This window comes from Pelodiscus sinensis, chromosome 3 (assembly GCF_052426305.1).
Source record: "Pelodiscus sinensis isolate ZL-2025 chromosome 3, ASM5242630v1, whole genome shotgun sequence".
Lineage (NCBI taxonomy): Eukaryota > Metazoa > Chordata > Testudines > Trionychidae > Pelodiscus > Pelodiscus sinensis.
Window position 1 is genome coordinate 130202253 of NC_143054.1, and position 16192 is coordinate 130218444.

At 38.1% G+C, this 16192-nt stretch overlaps 1 protein-coding gene across 1 annotated transcript in view; it reads left to right on the top strand.

The window, feature by feature from the left end:
• Positions 1-16192, top strand: part of RYR2 (ryanodine receptor 2) — a 646972-nt gene that overhangs the window by 453447 nt on the left and 177333 nt on the right. Inside the window, exons 51-56 of the mRNA XM_089777369.1 lie at positions 1130-1220; positions 5896-6036; positions 7537-7700; positions 11971-12049; positions 13392-13481; positions 14707-14844. Of these exons, the coding sequence (XP_089633495.1) occupies positions 1130-1220; positions 5896-6036; positions 7537-7700; positions 11971-12049; positions 13392-13481; positions 14707-14844 (703 nt within the window). The remainder of the gene's footprint in view (positions 1-1129; positions 1221-5895; positions 6037-7536; positions 7701-11970; positions 12050-13391; positions 13482-14706; positions 14845-16192) is intronic.

Here is a 16192-nt window from a genome sequence, read left to right on the forward strand (position 1 = left end):
AGAGATTATCTAGTCCTTCCCCCTGTGCTGATGTGAGACCAATTTTATCTAGATGACCTCTGACAGATGTTTGTCTAATCTGTTTTTAAATCTTCTAGTGATGGGGATTCCATAACACTCCTTAGTAACCTATTCTGGTACTTAACTCATGTTATAGTTGGAAAGATTTTCCTAATATGTAACCTAAATCTCTTTTGCTGTATATAAATCTGATTACTACTTATCCTACCATCAGTGAACATGAAAAACAATTGATCACCTTCCTCTATCTAATAACTCTTAACATATTTGGACGCTGTTATCAGTTGTTGTTTCTGCAAGGCTAAACATACTCAGACTTTTTTAACCTTTTCTCAAAGGTAATATTACCAAAATCTTAGTTTACAACACTTTAATCTTGATAATGTCAATATCATATCTGTTATGTTCACAGTTTCTGTTACTTGAGAGACTTTTTATGTATATTCTCTGTCTATTATAGAGTGACATCTAGACAAATCTCTGTTATTTGTTCAGTCTTTCTAGCTGATGCCCAGCAATTTATGGGCCCTACTAGAGTTACACATCCACAGCATTAAAACTTAGCTTATATGGCTTCATCAGTGCAAAAAAGATTTTCCTTGTGTGCTTCTTTTCATGTGTTACAAAATCCACATAGGCACAGTATAAGCCCCCTTACCTCTGTCCAGGTCCCCTCTCCAAGGACATGGCCCTACTCCCAGCTGTAGCTCAGGGAGAGGGGCAATGAATCTGGCTTTCAGCACCCACGGTATTAAAAATGTTCCATTGCCACTGAGAGTGCAAGGTGACAATCAAGTATAGTATCAGAATATAACATGTTCTGATTTGCAACTGTTCTCTATTTTAGGGATGGCATTTTCATGTTTTTTGTAATATATATATATATATGCGCATACTGGAAGTAGTATACTTTGGAAGTTTAATTTATGCCTCTATTATTTGCTCTCCATCTTCTTCTCACACATTTTCAATCTGCTGTGTCACCAACAAAATTATATCACTTCCTGGATTTGGGAATATCTAAAGGAGTAGGAACAATGTATTGCCCATTTATTTATTGCATAAAAGTTAATTGGATGCTCTGTTGGAACTATTTGTCTGCCTACAGCCAATTGAGGCCTTCCATGATGCAACACTTGCTGAGGAGATTAGTATTTGATGTTCCTCTATTAAATGAACATGCAAAGATGCCTCTGAAGGTATGTGTGTGGTTTATACTAAAGGTAAATTTTAATCTTCTTGTACATCCCTGTATGTTGCCTTGATTTTATCCTTTAAAAGAAACTGTAGCATGTTATCACTGTAGCAAAAGGCGAGGAGCAAGAGTAATTTTTGTGACTGCCACTAATGCCCACTTCTGATCAGTCCACATAGAAGTATAAAGTCCATGCCTCATCTCTCAGACTCCCCTTCCAAGGCCTTGGAGAAAGAAACAAGCTGCAGAGATATTTTCCCTACCATTCAGGTTGTCTTCAGGCTCTGTTGACTGCTAATAGTGTTTGCAGCTCTGATCCATGAATGGATACTTAGATCCTCGCTTTGACAAGATTCCCAACACAGAGTCCTCTGAGTAAAGCCTCAGTGTGATAGGAGCTGAATCCTTCACTGCCTTATATCCCACTGTTTTTAAGTGTGCTATGAGAAATCCCATCTGATCATTTCCCAACACAGCTTTTATTTTGGTTTTCTCCCTCCTAGAAAAAGCAGGTCATGGTTAATTTCATCTGTCACCTCTTTTGGATAGAAACTTATGCCTCTCTTCCTCCTGACTGAGAGTTTTCCATACTGTGAAGTTTCTTGCTTACACTGTGATGGTACTCGGCTAGCCAGACAACATAGAAGGCTAAACTCTGTGTTTTGCTTTCTCTCTGGAAGTTATGAACAATGTGATTTCCCTGAGTTACAAGTAACTGCACAGCTCTTTATAAGTAAGCAAGTTTATTCTAAAGGTGAAAGCATTTTAGAAAAAATGTATTAAAAACATTTTAAAAAACTATAAGGATGCGAAAAGCTTACCAGAAATCCCCCCAACTCCAAACTTGGGCTCTGGTTGGTGTCTGGTGGGTTGTCCCATATTTTACAAGCTCATGTCATGTCTGTTTCAGATTCAGAATCCACACACAGGCTGGGCAGAGGAGCCATTTCTTTTTCACAGTTCAGGTTTGGTCTTCAGTAATAGATCAGCAACACACAAGTCATAGTTGCAAAAGACTGGGTTTTTGCATAGCCAGAGTTGAGGGATTCACATCCACCTCCCCCCCCTAGATATTCCTCAGGAAAATAACTTAATATGTTTTGTTCTAAAACTCCATTCTTGTCTGGCACACAGAAATTATACAATACTAGGACTGGAAGGGACCTCGAGACGTCATCGAGTCCCGTCCCCTGACCTCAGGACAGGACACACTTTAACGTAGTCCTTTGACCCTCCTCCTCCAGATCTCACATCTCGGTTACATACACTCTTGACTCACAATAATACTGAATCAATCATTTAATAAAATGGACACAAAAGATACGTACATTTAATTCAATGAGGTCTCCCAAAGATATGGCAAGCAGTTGTCACATTTGTCACAGCTATGATTCTACATGTGTGATAAAGATTTCTGTGCTTCACATTACATATCTTGATCTTGCTTTGAGTCTGAAAATCTTTACAATACTGGATTCTCTTTTTAAATCCATGGAATGTACACCTAGAATATAAATACACTTTTGACTGTAGTCAAAATCCTCCCTGCCTAATCTGCAGGACTTTCTGAAGATTCCATTGAGTTATAACATCACATAATAGACTAACTGAAGTATTGGAGCATAAGCTTTCGTGGGCAAAGACCCACTTAGTCAGATGCATGAAGACAAAGTGGGTCTTTGCCCGCGAAAGCTTATGCTCCAACACTTCAGTTAGTCTATAAGGTGCCACAGGACTTCTCGCCGCTTTTGCAGATTCAGACTAACACGGCTACCCCTCTAAACTTTGCATTTAGTATCTCTATTCTAATATACATTCGGTTTTGACTTGTGATTTGTTCTTAGTTATGAAAAGATAAAAGTCAGGTGCCTCCTTTGGTGTCTGCGACTCTGAATATTTTATTTACTTACTTTCTGGCAGGTGGAGTCATCTGTCAATGGAATGTGTTTTTGTTTGCAGCATTGTTAAGATTAATTTAACAAATAGCTTAATAATTATCTTTAATATTCTGGAACTCTTCTATAAAGAGATATATCTATTGTTTGACTTCCTTGCTAACTACTGTTTTTAAGCTTCAGAGGGGTAGCCGAGTTAGTCTGTAACAGGTAAAACTTAAAAAAACAATAAATAGTCTAACAGCACCTTAAAGACTAAGAAAACATGTAGATGGTATCATGAGCTTTCGTGGGTACAACCCACTTCTTCAGATGACAGAAGTGGGTTATACCCACGAAAGCTCATGATACCATCTACATGTTCTGTTAGTCTTTAAGGTGCTACTAGACTATTCATTGTTTTTTAAGTTTTTACTGTTTTTAGAAATTCTAAAGGGTTCTCCATATTAATGACAATACATCAAGGCTACGTCTACATTGGCACCCCTTTCCGGAAAAAGGATGCTAATGAGACCAGTCGGAATTGCAAATGCCGCGGGGGATTTAAATATCCCCCGCGGCATTAGTATGAACATGGCTGCTGCTTTTTTCCTGCTTGGGGTTTTGCCGGAGAAAAGCGCCTGTCTAGACGGGATCTTGCGGAAAATAATCCCTTTTTCACAAGATTCCTTATTCCTTCTTGAAAGGAAAGTTGGAATAAGGGATCTTCTGGAAAAGGGCTTATTTTCTGCAAGATCCCGTCTAGACTGGCGCTTTTCTCCGGCAAAACCCCGAGCGGGAAAAAAGCGGCAGCCATGTTCATGCAAATGCCGCGGAGGATATTTAAATCCCCCGCGGCATTTGCAATTCCGACTGGTCTCATTAGCATCCCTTTTCCTGAAAGGGGTGCCAATGTAGACATAGCCCATGAGAAATATCAATTTGATGCTAAAATAATCTCAGGATTCCAGCCCAGAAAACCAAGAACACTAAAATAGCATGGAAATAGGGACCAATAGCATTACAAAGATAGATTCCAGAGGCAGTGGAATGGTAATTTTACAATGCCACTTCTTTATGGTCACTTAAAAGCAGTCTCCTGATGCTCCACAATTGCTTTAAGATTCTAATTCAGCAACTTTTTCAATGCTGAACAATTTTGCTATATGGCTGTTGGCCTTTTGGTGAAGGCAATTTCAAAATATTAGAAAGAATTCACTTTTGTTGCCTTTCATAAATGCTTCATAGAACATGCATTCTTAGCCTAAGGGTTCTATCCCTGAAGGTGGAGCAAGCAGGTCCAAGGGACTCTGAACAGTTTTCCTTTTATTTATAGCCAGATTGAGCAGGGAGTCCTGATGTTCTTTGTTGTTGTAATATAGGGTCATTGTGTGGAAAAGATGAAGAACTTCTATCATTGAACATTGCTGTCAGCATGCCTGGAGGATGATAAATGGGATGCTGTTCTCTACATAACTTCTTTAGATTTAGGGCTGCCCCAACATTTCTGAAGAAAAATATTATATAGAAAATAAATTATGTGCAGAAATGAAATAATTTCCCGTAACTTGTGTTGCGTTTAATGTTTTGAATCACTCATCAAAAATACTTATTATTTAATACAGATAATTTTTAGTCTCCTCTCATTAGGAGGATTTTATTTCTCTGAGAGCTTCTGTTTGTAAGTGAAACATTAAGGATTACAGTAATTATGATTTATCTTTTTTTATTGCATTGTTCCTTATTGCATTGTTCCTTTAAATTCTCAAAGCACTGTATCTCAATTAAATTTAAGAATGCACCTTTGAGATATATGAGATGTAAGAATTATTTTTACCTGTTTTACAGGTGATTAAACTCAGAGGTGAATAGATTGAAAAAGGTCTCAAATGCCACCCCTTCATCAGCTTCAGAGGGGGGAAGGTTTTATCTGGACCAGCAGGAAGGAAAATAAATCCCTTTTCCCTTTTATAAATTCCTTCCTTTTCATGGGAACCTTTCTTTTTGTGGACTTGAGGATGGGAAGAGGGGACTCTTTGGCTGATGGATGGGTCAGAAGGTGACATCATAAGCTTACTAGGCCCTGTGTATCCAACGGAGGGCTTATAAACCCTTTCTGTCTATCTAGGGCACCATTCTGTGCTCTGACAAAAAGCTCCTCACTCCTACTAGTTGGGATTAGAAGATGACCAGGTTTTTGGGCCTCACTGTGGGCAGCATGCTAGATGTATTTGGGGAGCTGGGATGGAATTTTTCCCTTAGTGCCAAATTGGCAGAGGCAAGGTAGTTTTTCAGTTCCTCTCAGAAGGTGAGGGGCAGGTGGAGAGGGGTTAGTTTTTTTAATTAATTTTATGGTAGTTTTGCAGGTAACCAGTGCAAATGCTTATTCACTAGATAGTTTGGTTCCCTATAAACTGGAATTTGAAGCAGATTAGTAGAAGGCAGCTCCTAAAGAAGGTGGGGAATAGGGGTGAGACTCATAATGTCCGGTAAAGTAAGGAGAAAACCCCCTCTTCCCTAATCACTTATCCTTCAGACAAGAGCATGCTGGGACCAGGTAGAAGAGAGGGGCTGAGGTTGACAGCAGCCTTCTACCAAACTCTATGAAAAAGTATGGTTTAACAGTTTTCCTTATTGAATTTTGTCTGCAAACTATGCATTAGAACACAAACTCCTTGGATGATTTCAGAGATTGTTCTACTGTGTAATTATTGTGTGGCTTGTATAATGTTTGAATATCAAGTTAAATAAATACATTCAATTATGTTATATTTTTGGGTGCTTTTGAAATTTTTTATGTTCTAGTTGCTCACAAATCATTATGAAAGATGCTGGAAGTATTATTGCCTGCCAGGTGGGTGGGGCAACTTTGGAGCTGCATCAGAAGAAGAACTTCATTTATCCAGAAAATTGTTCTGGGGAATTTTTGATGCCTTGTCTCAAAAGGTAATTTTTGCATAACTTTTTAGAATCACAATGTGGGTTAATCATTCCCATTTAAAGTATTCTTTGAACTGAGCTGAGTTACTGTGTTAATGACTTCAAAATTATTTTGTAATTTCATTATAAATTATTGTAATTATGTAATTTCACTTTAAATTCTTCATAAATTAGGAAGAATACATAGACAACAGTTTATTTGTAATTTACCAAAGTATAGAAAACACAGAGCAGATACGTTTTTAATACTATTTAATCAAGTAGGTAATGATAGTGTATAATTAGAAGATCCGTACAATGCTTAGGTTTATCATTTTGTCAAATGAAGTGCAACTTCCATGATAAATACAGCCTTTTAGAAATAAAATGTCATCCATGCATACAATGCTGCATGGGTACAACACTATATGCACTTCTAATGTTTTCCTTTTTGTTTTTAATATTTTTATTACTGTACAGTAAAAAAGAACCCTCCAGCACTCTGCACTTGACAATATTTAAAATCACATTGACAATATTTAAAATCATCAGTTACCAAAGAGATAAATCATGTTAAGCTACAGCAATCATATAACACACATGAATTCACCTCCACAAAATTCCCACACGAGTCCCCACACCAACTTTACCCAGCCCTTCCCAGCACCTATTTCATCACTAGTAAGGGGGGAAAATAGACATTGTAGTGTGCCCTGAAAGTTAACAACTTCAGATTGTTATAGATTAAGAAGGAAAGCATATGTAATCATTGCTGACACAGCAGGACCATTCAGTTCCATGGGTCTACTCACTGTAATAAGGACTACGTATATCAGTTTGCATTCATAGGATCAGGCCCTATATTACACACTATAGTAGCACTAATGAAATGTATCTACAAGTTACATTTAATTTATTTTAAGTATCATATCTCTACAGGGATTTTTCTTTCTTTCTATGGAATGAAAAAGTATCAGATAATATAGTAAATTTAAATTGTCCAGATGTCTATTTCAGCTTTTTCATGATCATTTTAAAATTTAAGCATCAGCTAATTTGTCTTTGAAATACCATCTGTATCTTAGCTGGAAAATATTTGGATTATGCATTTGGACATTATATAGTGTTCCCCGCCAACCTGATGAGGATTTCACTGTGGGTGGAAGCCATCTGATATAGAAAATCCAGGTTCTTGGACAAGCATTGAATAATCTTTGCTTTATTCTGTTCTGCCACCCTGTAAGGAATCCAGTTCTGCTCCCATTAAAGTGTTATTAAATTGTTATTACATTGACTTCAATGAAAGCAGGATTTGGTCCTTTCAGGATTCATTTGTATTTCATTGTAATTCATACATCAGGGTTGTTGGTTTTTTTCAAAACTGAGATTCTATTTCACACACAGTTATAAAAATTGTCCCATGACAATTTGGTTTTATGTATGGCTATAATGATGAATCAGTGTCAGTTATAATTGAAACAATCTCCATTTACCACTATATCTTTTTTATACCATATTTCTCCACAGAAGTATGAACAGGAACTTTTCAAACTGGCTTTGCCCTGTCTCAGTGCAGTTGCAGGAGCCTTGCCTCCAGACTACATGGAATCCAACTATGTCAGTATGATGGAAAAACAGGCTTCAATGGATTCAGATGGGAACTTTAACCCACAACCTGTTGATACTTCAAAGTAGGAACTCTCTCTAGTGCCACTCATTTTTACCATAAACAGTTTAAGCCTAATATTGAAATAAGGGAGTAATGAAAAAATTACATTATAATCTTGAATTTCCATCCTTAAGATAGAATAGGAGGCTTGTTTGGTTGTTTAGTAAACCTCCTTTTTATTTGTTTTATGAAGCACCTAGCACACTTGTTGGAGTTATAAAAGTAAATAATACAGTAATAAATAGTTAACAAGGAGCCAGGATGTGAAATTCCTGTGACTGCCTCTTACATTTTACTCTAGAAAATGTGGTGATGATTGTATGTTTTATGCAATGCCTTTTTATGCTTATGGATTCCAAGAGGCAGGTCATGTTGTGGCAGATTTTGCACAGATGTGCCATGAGGGGGAGTGGGCAGAAGGAGCCCTCTTTTTGGCTTTCACATCTTTGCAATGGGCAGCCAGAATCCCTCTGTGTCTTATGAGTGCAAGAGCCAGCAATGTTACACATCCCAAGTGGATTTTTGGCTGTGGTGATAGCCCCATACTTAATCACATATCATGGTGATACAAACCTGACAAACATAGGACCACATGCTGCCTCTTCAACAAGATGGCTTCTGGGAATGGCTTCATAAGCACCCATGTAGACATTATGTCTCTCAGTACTCAGCAGACAGAATGCCTCCAACCACTGTCACTGGACTGTTGGGCCTGTGTATACATTCATGTGACGAGGCAGTCGGGGTTCCCCTGATCGTGCACCCCCAAAGCAGCAAGAACAGATTCCACCAGCAGTAGAATAGCGAGGTTTTATTGCTCCTCCAGGATACAGCACAGCATAGACGTGGTGCGTTTACGGGATTCAGGGCCCGGGTGTTTCAGAACCCTTGGGTTAGGGGTCCATCACCCCTAGCCCTCAGCCCCAGCAACCTCTGTCTCCCTTATGGTTCCAGGCCCAGACTGACCCTTCCCCCAGCACACACTTCCTTTGTCCTGTCTCTTCCCTTAACAAGTAGAACCGGTTTGGCTACTCTCCTGAGGCCCCTCTTACTGGGCCGTGCCAGTGGGGGTCCTCCACAGCCCACTGCCCAACATAGCAGCCAGCAAGGTACTGACACTATACCACAATGCACACTGTCATGTAATTGTGGTGGCAAAAGTCAGAGTCTGGTTTGAATAGGGGAAATCATGTTGCCCATTGCTGAAGTGCAATCACCTCTGAGGGTGAGATGTAATGTGCTAAGAGTCTAACTACATAACAGCCCTTCACAACTATTGAGGACATGAAATTAAGATTACTTTGTCCACCTGATATTGCAGAGGGTGAATTTTACGTAGACAGAATATAAATAACCAAGTTGTTATAGTTGTCTAACTCTGGTGGCCACAGTCCTGGCTGTGAAAACAAGTGTTGTTATGGAACTTGCAGTTACAATAATTTTGAGAACCCTTTTTTAATCTCTTTGGGTACGTCTAAACTACATGGCTCAATCGATGGAGCCATGTAGATTTGTTGTTTTGGCAAAGGCAAATGAAGCCGCGATTTAAATGATCGCGGCTTCATTTAAATTTACATGGCTGCCGCGCTGAGCCGACAAACAGCTGATCAGCTGTTTGTCGGCTCAGCGCGGCAGCCATGTAAATTTAAATGAAGCCGCGATCATTTAAATCGTGGCTTCATTTGCCTTTGCCTGTGTGTCTAATCTACATGCCTCTGACGACAAAGGCATGTAGTCTAGACACAGCCTTTGAAAAAACACCATCTCAAGCATCACAATTTCCCCTTAGCTGAATGTTAAGGCGTTGGTGTGGTGTTGGTTTGAAAGAAAAAGCACTGCCTTAGCAATATCACCTCCATTGTGAGCTGTTTACCTACCAGTCCCTCCATCTAAATACTAACCAGGTCTAACCTTGTTTAGAAATGATTAAAGGTGATACAGCTGCAGGCTTAGCTGCAGCTGCAATTTGTTACGTTTGTAACATTTTGTGGAGTATTATACCATACCCTCTCTCCCTTCCCTCCACTCCCTTCAAAGAAAAAAAAAAAAAAAAAAAAAGAAAGAATATCAACAACCATAAGGAGTATACATGATGCATCTTTTATGGCTTCTTTCCACCTTGTACTTGAATAAATTTGTACATAGTCCTACATTAATTGTTAACTACTTGGAATAATTGTTATATACGTCTCTTTTCTCTGATCCTATGACAGAGGAGTAAAAGACAGACTTTCCTTGCATCCCAGTAGATGACACTGTAATATTGTCTATCCATTAATCCACTGTCATAGAATGGAAGAAGAGGGTGCTAAGATAAACAGTTAGCAATAAGCACTTTTCCTTTTCTTTTGTAAGGGCACAACTATAGGAGACTGCTTTGAATGATAAATTATTCATTAGAAAATATTCTATAGTATTTGTTTTTGTTTGGAAGAGCAGTATTACTGCTCTTTCTGAAGGATGCGTGGTTTATTTGCTTATTGATTTTGATTTTTAATATTGAATGGCTTGTAAACATTCGATAGAATCTAAAATTTGTATCTGTTGAGTGGCTGTAAACGGCAGTATCTCAGTTATGTAATGAGATTTACAGGTTAATAATGTGCTTTAACGAAAGATGGTTGACAGTGAATTTATTTTATATATATATATATATATATATATATATATATATATATATATATATACTATATTTGTAGAAAATAGGAACTGAAATATAATTTAAAACACAAATAAATTGAGTTTAGTAATCTAAACCGGTATGAGAAAAATTCAGCACATTTTGTCATTGTTAATATTCTTCGAACAGGGACAGCCCCAAGTTAAGATTCCTTTAACATTCAGGGGCCTGATCTAGCATCCGTTAAAGTCATCAGACTTTTAGGCTAGAAAGGATGAATGTGATCGTTTAGTCTGACCTCTTGCATATCTCATGCCACAGAAGCTCACCCACCCACTTCTTTAATAGACACATAATCTGTTCCTGCATTACTGAAGTCCTCAAATGACGATTTAAGGACTTCAGATTAGAGAGAATCCATCCTTTACTTTAGTTTAAACCTGCAAGTGACTCATGCTGCAAAGAAAGGCAAGAAACTTTCAGGGTCTCTGCCAATTTGATTTAGCAGAAAACTCATTTTCACCCCCAAAAATGGCAGTTAGTTGGACCCTGAGCACCTTGGCAAGAACGATCAGTCAGACACCTGAGAGAATTCCCTGTAGTATCTCAGAGCTATTCCCATCTAGTGTGCCATTCCTAGCCATTGGGGATATTTCGTACTAGGAGTCACTGGTAGGCCATATGCCTGGTATAGGCAATCTCATCATACAATCTCTTCCATAAACTTACTAAGATCAGTCTTGAAGCCAATAAGGTTTTTTGCCCTCATAGCTCCCCTTGGAAGTTGGTCCCAGAATGTCACTCTTTTGTCAGTTAAATTACATCTAGACTGCAGCGCTACTTTGGGATACCGGAAGTATCCGAAAACAGCTATTCCACGTCTTTTAAAATAACAGACGCGCTATTTCAGTGTCCCTGTAAAACTTCATTCCACGAGGTTTAAGGGATGTTTTTGAAATTTGGTGTTGTGTAGACAATGCCAAATTTTGAAATAAGCTATTTCAAAATTAACTAAAAATAAGCTATTTCAAGTTAAGGGTGCAGTGTAGAGGCATCCTTAGACACCTTCATCTAATTGCAGTTCTAAACTTGTTGATAGCCAGTTCGTATCCATTTGTATTTGTCCCAACATTGACACTTGCCTTAAATAATTCTTCTCCTTCCCTGGTATTTATCCTTCTGATGTATTTGTAGACAGCAATCATATTTTCCCTCAACCTTCTTTTGGTTAGACTGAACAGGCCATACTCTTTGAATTTCCTCTTATAAGTTAGGTTTTTCATTCTTCGGATCACCTTTGTAGTCCTCCTCTGTGCCATTTCCAGTTTGAATTCATCTTTCTTAAACAAGAGAGACCAGAATTACAGTATTCCAGTGCTTTGTATTATGGTATTAACACTTCCCTATCTCTACTGGAAATACCTCACCTAGTGCATCCTAAGATTGCATTAGCCTTTTTCATGGCCTCATCCCATTTGTGGCTCATAGTCATCCTGTGATTAACCAATACACCTAGGTCTTTCTCCTTGTCTGTCTCTGCCAGCTGATAAGCCTTCAGCTTATAGGAGATGTTTCACTGATTTCAGTGAGCTTTGTATGAAACACTTTATGGGGAAACTTTCAAATTATAACATATACAAGATATTGAAATTTGTTTTTTTTCCTTTTTCAGTATTACAATTCCTGAAAAGCTGGAATATTTCATTAACAAATATGCAGAACATTCTCATGATAAATGGTCAATGGAAAAGGTAAGATTATATTATTTTCTTACCAAAGTGCATTCAGAATATTTTGGTTCTGCTCATATCACATTTTGAAGACTTTATTCAAGTTTTTGGTCTTATTGTAGCATGGCGTCAGTGATAGTCTGGCTAAGACTATCATTATTTTTACTTTAAGAATTGCTTTTTCAACAGTTTGGTAGCTGCAGTCATGTCATCATGTCTTGAACATGCTAGCCATTTTGATGTCAGTGTGGGTAACTTTTACAGCATTTAAAAAAATGCAGTTGGTAGATTGTATTACTTCACACTTCAAGTTTTACTTTTCCAACAATTATTTTATCTCTCTGTAAAAACCAACAGACATGGTCTCTGTTCAAACATACACCATGGCAAGTGTACAAGAAAATATATTCAAATGTATTTAAGTTAACATTGGGATAATATAACAAAAGTCTGGACATTCAGAAGTGTCTGGACATTATGAGTGGCAGTTAGCACTCATAATGGCAGTTAGCATTTAGGCTATGTCTACACTGCACAGTTATTTCAGAATAAGCTATTTTGGAATAGTTATTCCAAAATAGCTTATTTCAAAATAGCACGTATACACTGCAGGGAAGCCTCAAAATTAGTCCGAGGCAGGCTTCCCTGATGTAGACATGCTATCTCAATTTTGAACCCCAGGAGGAATAACTTAGAATGGCCCTGGTGAAGGGTTATTTCAAAATAGCAGAAGTGGACCATCTACACATGCCTTATTTCAAAATAGCTATTTTGGAATATGCGTTATTCTTTGTAGAATGAGGCTTACAGAAGTCAGAATAAGCTGTCCGTTATTTCACAATTATTAGACATAGCGGAATTGCTCCAGGAAGCATGCTTATCCTCTTCTCTGGGAGAGGCATAAGGATCTTGCACAAAAAGGGGTTTTTGCGCAAAATGGACACGTCCACACTGCATGTTTTTTTGCAAAAACCTCTTGCGCAAAAATGGATCAGAATAGATTATGCAAATGAACAGGGCTTGACAAATGGCGGCAAAATCTGCTTGCCAGCCCTGTACCGCACATGCACAAGACCCACATTGCACATGCGCGCGCTGCCGATAAACGGGGTGACCGGCAGAAATCTACTCGCCACAGGCAAGTAGATTCAATGATTTGATAAGCCCTGCAAATGCAGCATGAAGCATGACAAAATGCTAATCAGTGCTTCATTTGCATTGCTTCTTCTGACAAAACACGTAGTGTAAACATAGCCTTACAGAAGAATGCACCCATTTTTCAAAAGTAAATAAATATAAGATTTTTGGTTATTATTTCTTCATATTCCCATTTCTTTTTCTTTTCTTCCTTCACTTTTTTCAGTTTGCAAATGGATGGATATATGGTGAAATGTATTCTGAGTCTTCCAAGGTGCAGCCATTAATGAAACAATATAAACTATTATCAGAAAAGGTGAGGAATTTGTTGGTTTTTCATTACCCAGATATTTCTAAATGTTTGTTTCTCTGCCTTTGAAAAGAGGCAGCTGTCTGCTTGTGAAATTTGGCATTTTGGCTTTGTCTTCACTGACACAAAGATATGTTTTGTTTGTGTTGTTTTACCCAGCAAAACAACTAACATGGTTGTTACCTTGCTATGTAATCCGAAATGGACACAAGACATTTAGGCTATGTCTACACTCGCGTCTTCTTGCGTGAGTAATATGCAAATGAGGCTAAGCATTGAATATTGCCGAGCCTCATTTGCATAACTAATGAGCTGCCATTTTTGCGGAAGAGGCTCTTGCGCAAGAGGAAGCTGTCTACACTGCCCCTTCTTGTGCAAGAAAAACCCTCTTGCGCAATGCAGTTACACTTATTACTTGAGAGGAAGAATGGCATTGTGTAAGAGGGTTTTTCTTGCGGAAGAAGAGGCAGTGTAGATAGCTCCCTCTTGTGCAAGAGCCTCTTCCACGAAATGGCGGCTCATTAGTTATGCAAATGAGGCTCGGCGATATTCAACGCTTAGCCTCATTTGCATATTACTCACGCAAGAAGACGCGAGTATAGACATAGTCATATAGTGTTGACTGCAAGGTAGCTAGGCAAGATCAGCACCAATGTCCCCGGTCATCGCTGATCTCACCAAGTTAACCTTGTGGTGAAACTAAAGTGTCTTGTCTCCACTGTGTTTTTACAATGTGATAGCAAATGAGTGTTAATTATCCCACAATAAAAACATGACTTTTCAGTCAGTGAAGGCATAGCCTTTGGTTTGGTTTGGTGATCGTTTCAAGGAATAGAAAAAGCTCCTCAGTGTACTCAGAATAATTGATAATTCTTGTCACCTTCATATTCGTATCAGAGAAATCTAGCAAAATTCACTATAACTATCACCATCAGCCCAGTGATTCAGGTCAAGCCTCTTCTGCATTTCTCATCTGTGATACTGAAAAGTTTTATTCATCGCATGCCTATATGATTTGGTTTACATGAGTGTCTTGGGAATGAAAAGTTGCCCCTACTATTTCTTTTAATTGGCCTCCTTACCCATACACAGGCTGTTTGCAGTTCATCTCAGTAGATGTAAACGTGCACTACTACACAACAGGGCAGAGTACTAGTAATAACACATCAGATTTTATTCCATTCAGTTACGTAATCATCAAGATAATCACTCCCATGTGTACTTGCCCTAGGAAAAAGAAATTTATCGGTGGCCAATCAAAGAATCTTTGAAAACCATGCTAGCTTGGGGATGGCGGATTGAAAGGACAAGAGAGGGAGATAGTATGGCTCTTTATAATAGGACACGTCGCATATCTCAGACAAGTCAGGTGAGTACTATGTTAGGCTTCAAGCCATTTCATTAAAGACTATGTACTGATATGGTGTGTGTGGGTGTGTGACTGTCTTTTTAGTAGGATGATGAATTTAAGATACAAGTGTCACAATTTGCTTTAGATGTTCTTAAGCTTCCCACATTTGCCTTTTTTAGAGAACTCAAAGTAGAATATTAGAGTACATGAAGGTAGAGTCCACATGTCTATTAATCACTTGTTCCATACATTCAGAACTTTCTGAAAGCTCTTCTTTTCAGCTGTAATATTCCATGTTTATTTAGAGGTAATGAAGGTGGTATATGATTGAGCTTTATTAAATAATGAATGGTACGGAGAAAGTGAATAGGGAAATACTAATTTCTCTTTCACATAATACAAGAACCATGGTCACCTGATTGAAACAAATGTGAGGAAAAACAATGAGGAGTCCTGTGGAACCTTAGAGACGAACAGATTTATTAGGGTGTAAACTTTCATGGGTAAATTCCACTTTGTCAGATGAATTGGAGTGGAAGTTACAGAAGCAGGAGTATATATAATGAAGAAGTTTCTTGTGTTAATGAAGCTAATTAAGTTCTGGTAGAAGTGGGAGAATCACAGCATTTGGTGTGGAGATGTGAATATCTAGGGAAGGGAATGTCCCTTTGTAATGTGTTAATCAGTTGAGATCCTTATTAATTAATTAGCAAATTCAACACTGTCAACTTAGTATTGAATGATGATTTCTTTTTCTAACAACATTGTACTTGTAATAAGCATAGTCACTGAGCTATTTATTGGTGTCTCACTGTCTGGCCTTATCCCCTTTGTGTCAGTGTGTCCGTGATGGTTCACATTCAAGAAAGAATGTCTCTTGTCAATACTAAAATCTAATCAGAATCAGAGATATTGTCCTACAACACAAGCTTGGGAGAAAATATCATGTTCTTTCAGCATATTTTTTAATTCGTCCAGATGTGAAGTCTATTTCTAAAATCAAGCTTGAGTATTCAGCAAGAACACAGTTCTATTTAAACATACTGCTTAAGCATCTAGCCTTTGTCACTGTGAAATTTTAATGTGGATTCAGTGTTTTGTCAGAACAAAATGTTGTAGAAATGACAATATAGCTTCAATACCAAATTCTGCATACAGGCTAGGCTTCTTGACAGCATTGTAGTAGTGCTTGTTACAAGTAGAATAAAGGGTTGTGAGTTTCCCTGCTCACTACAGGTTGCACTTCCTTACTCCAGCATCTTTGAGACCTGATCTGTGCCAAAACAAAGAATTTGCTGAACCACAGGAGGTCAATATTGTCTAGCAACATCACCAACACTTCTACTGCTTACTTGGTCTTAGAAGA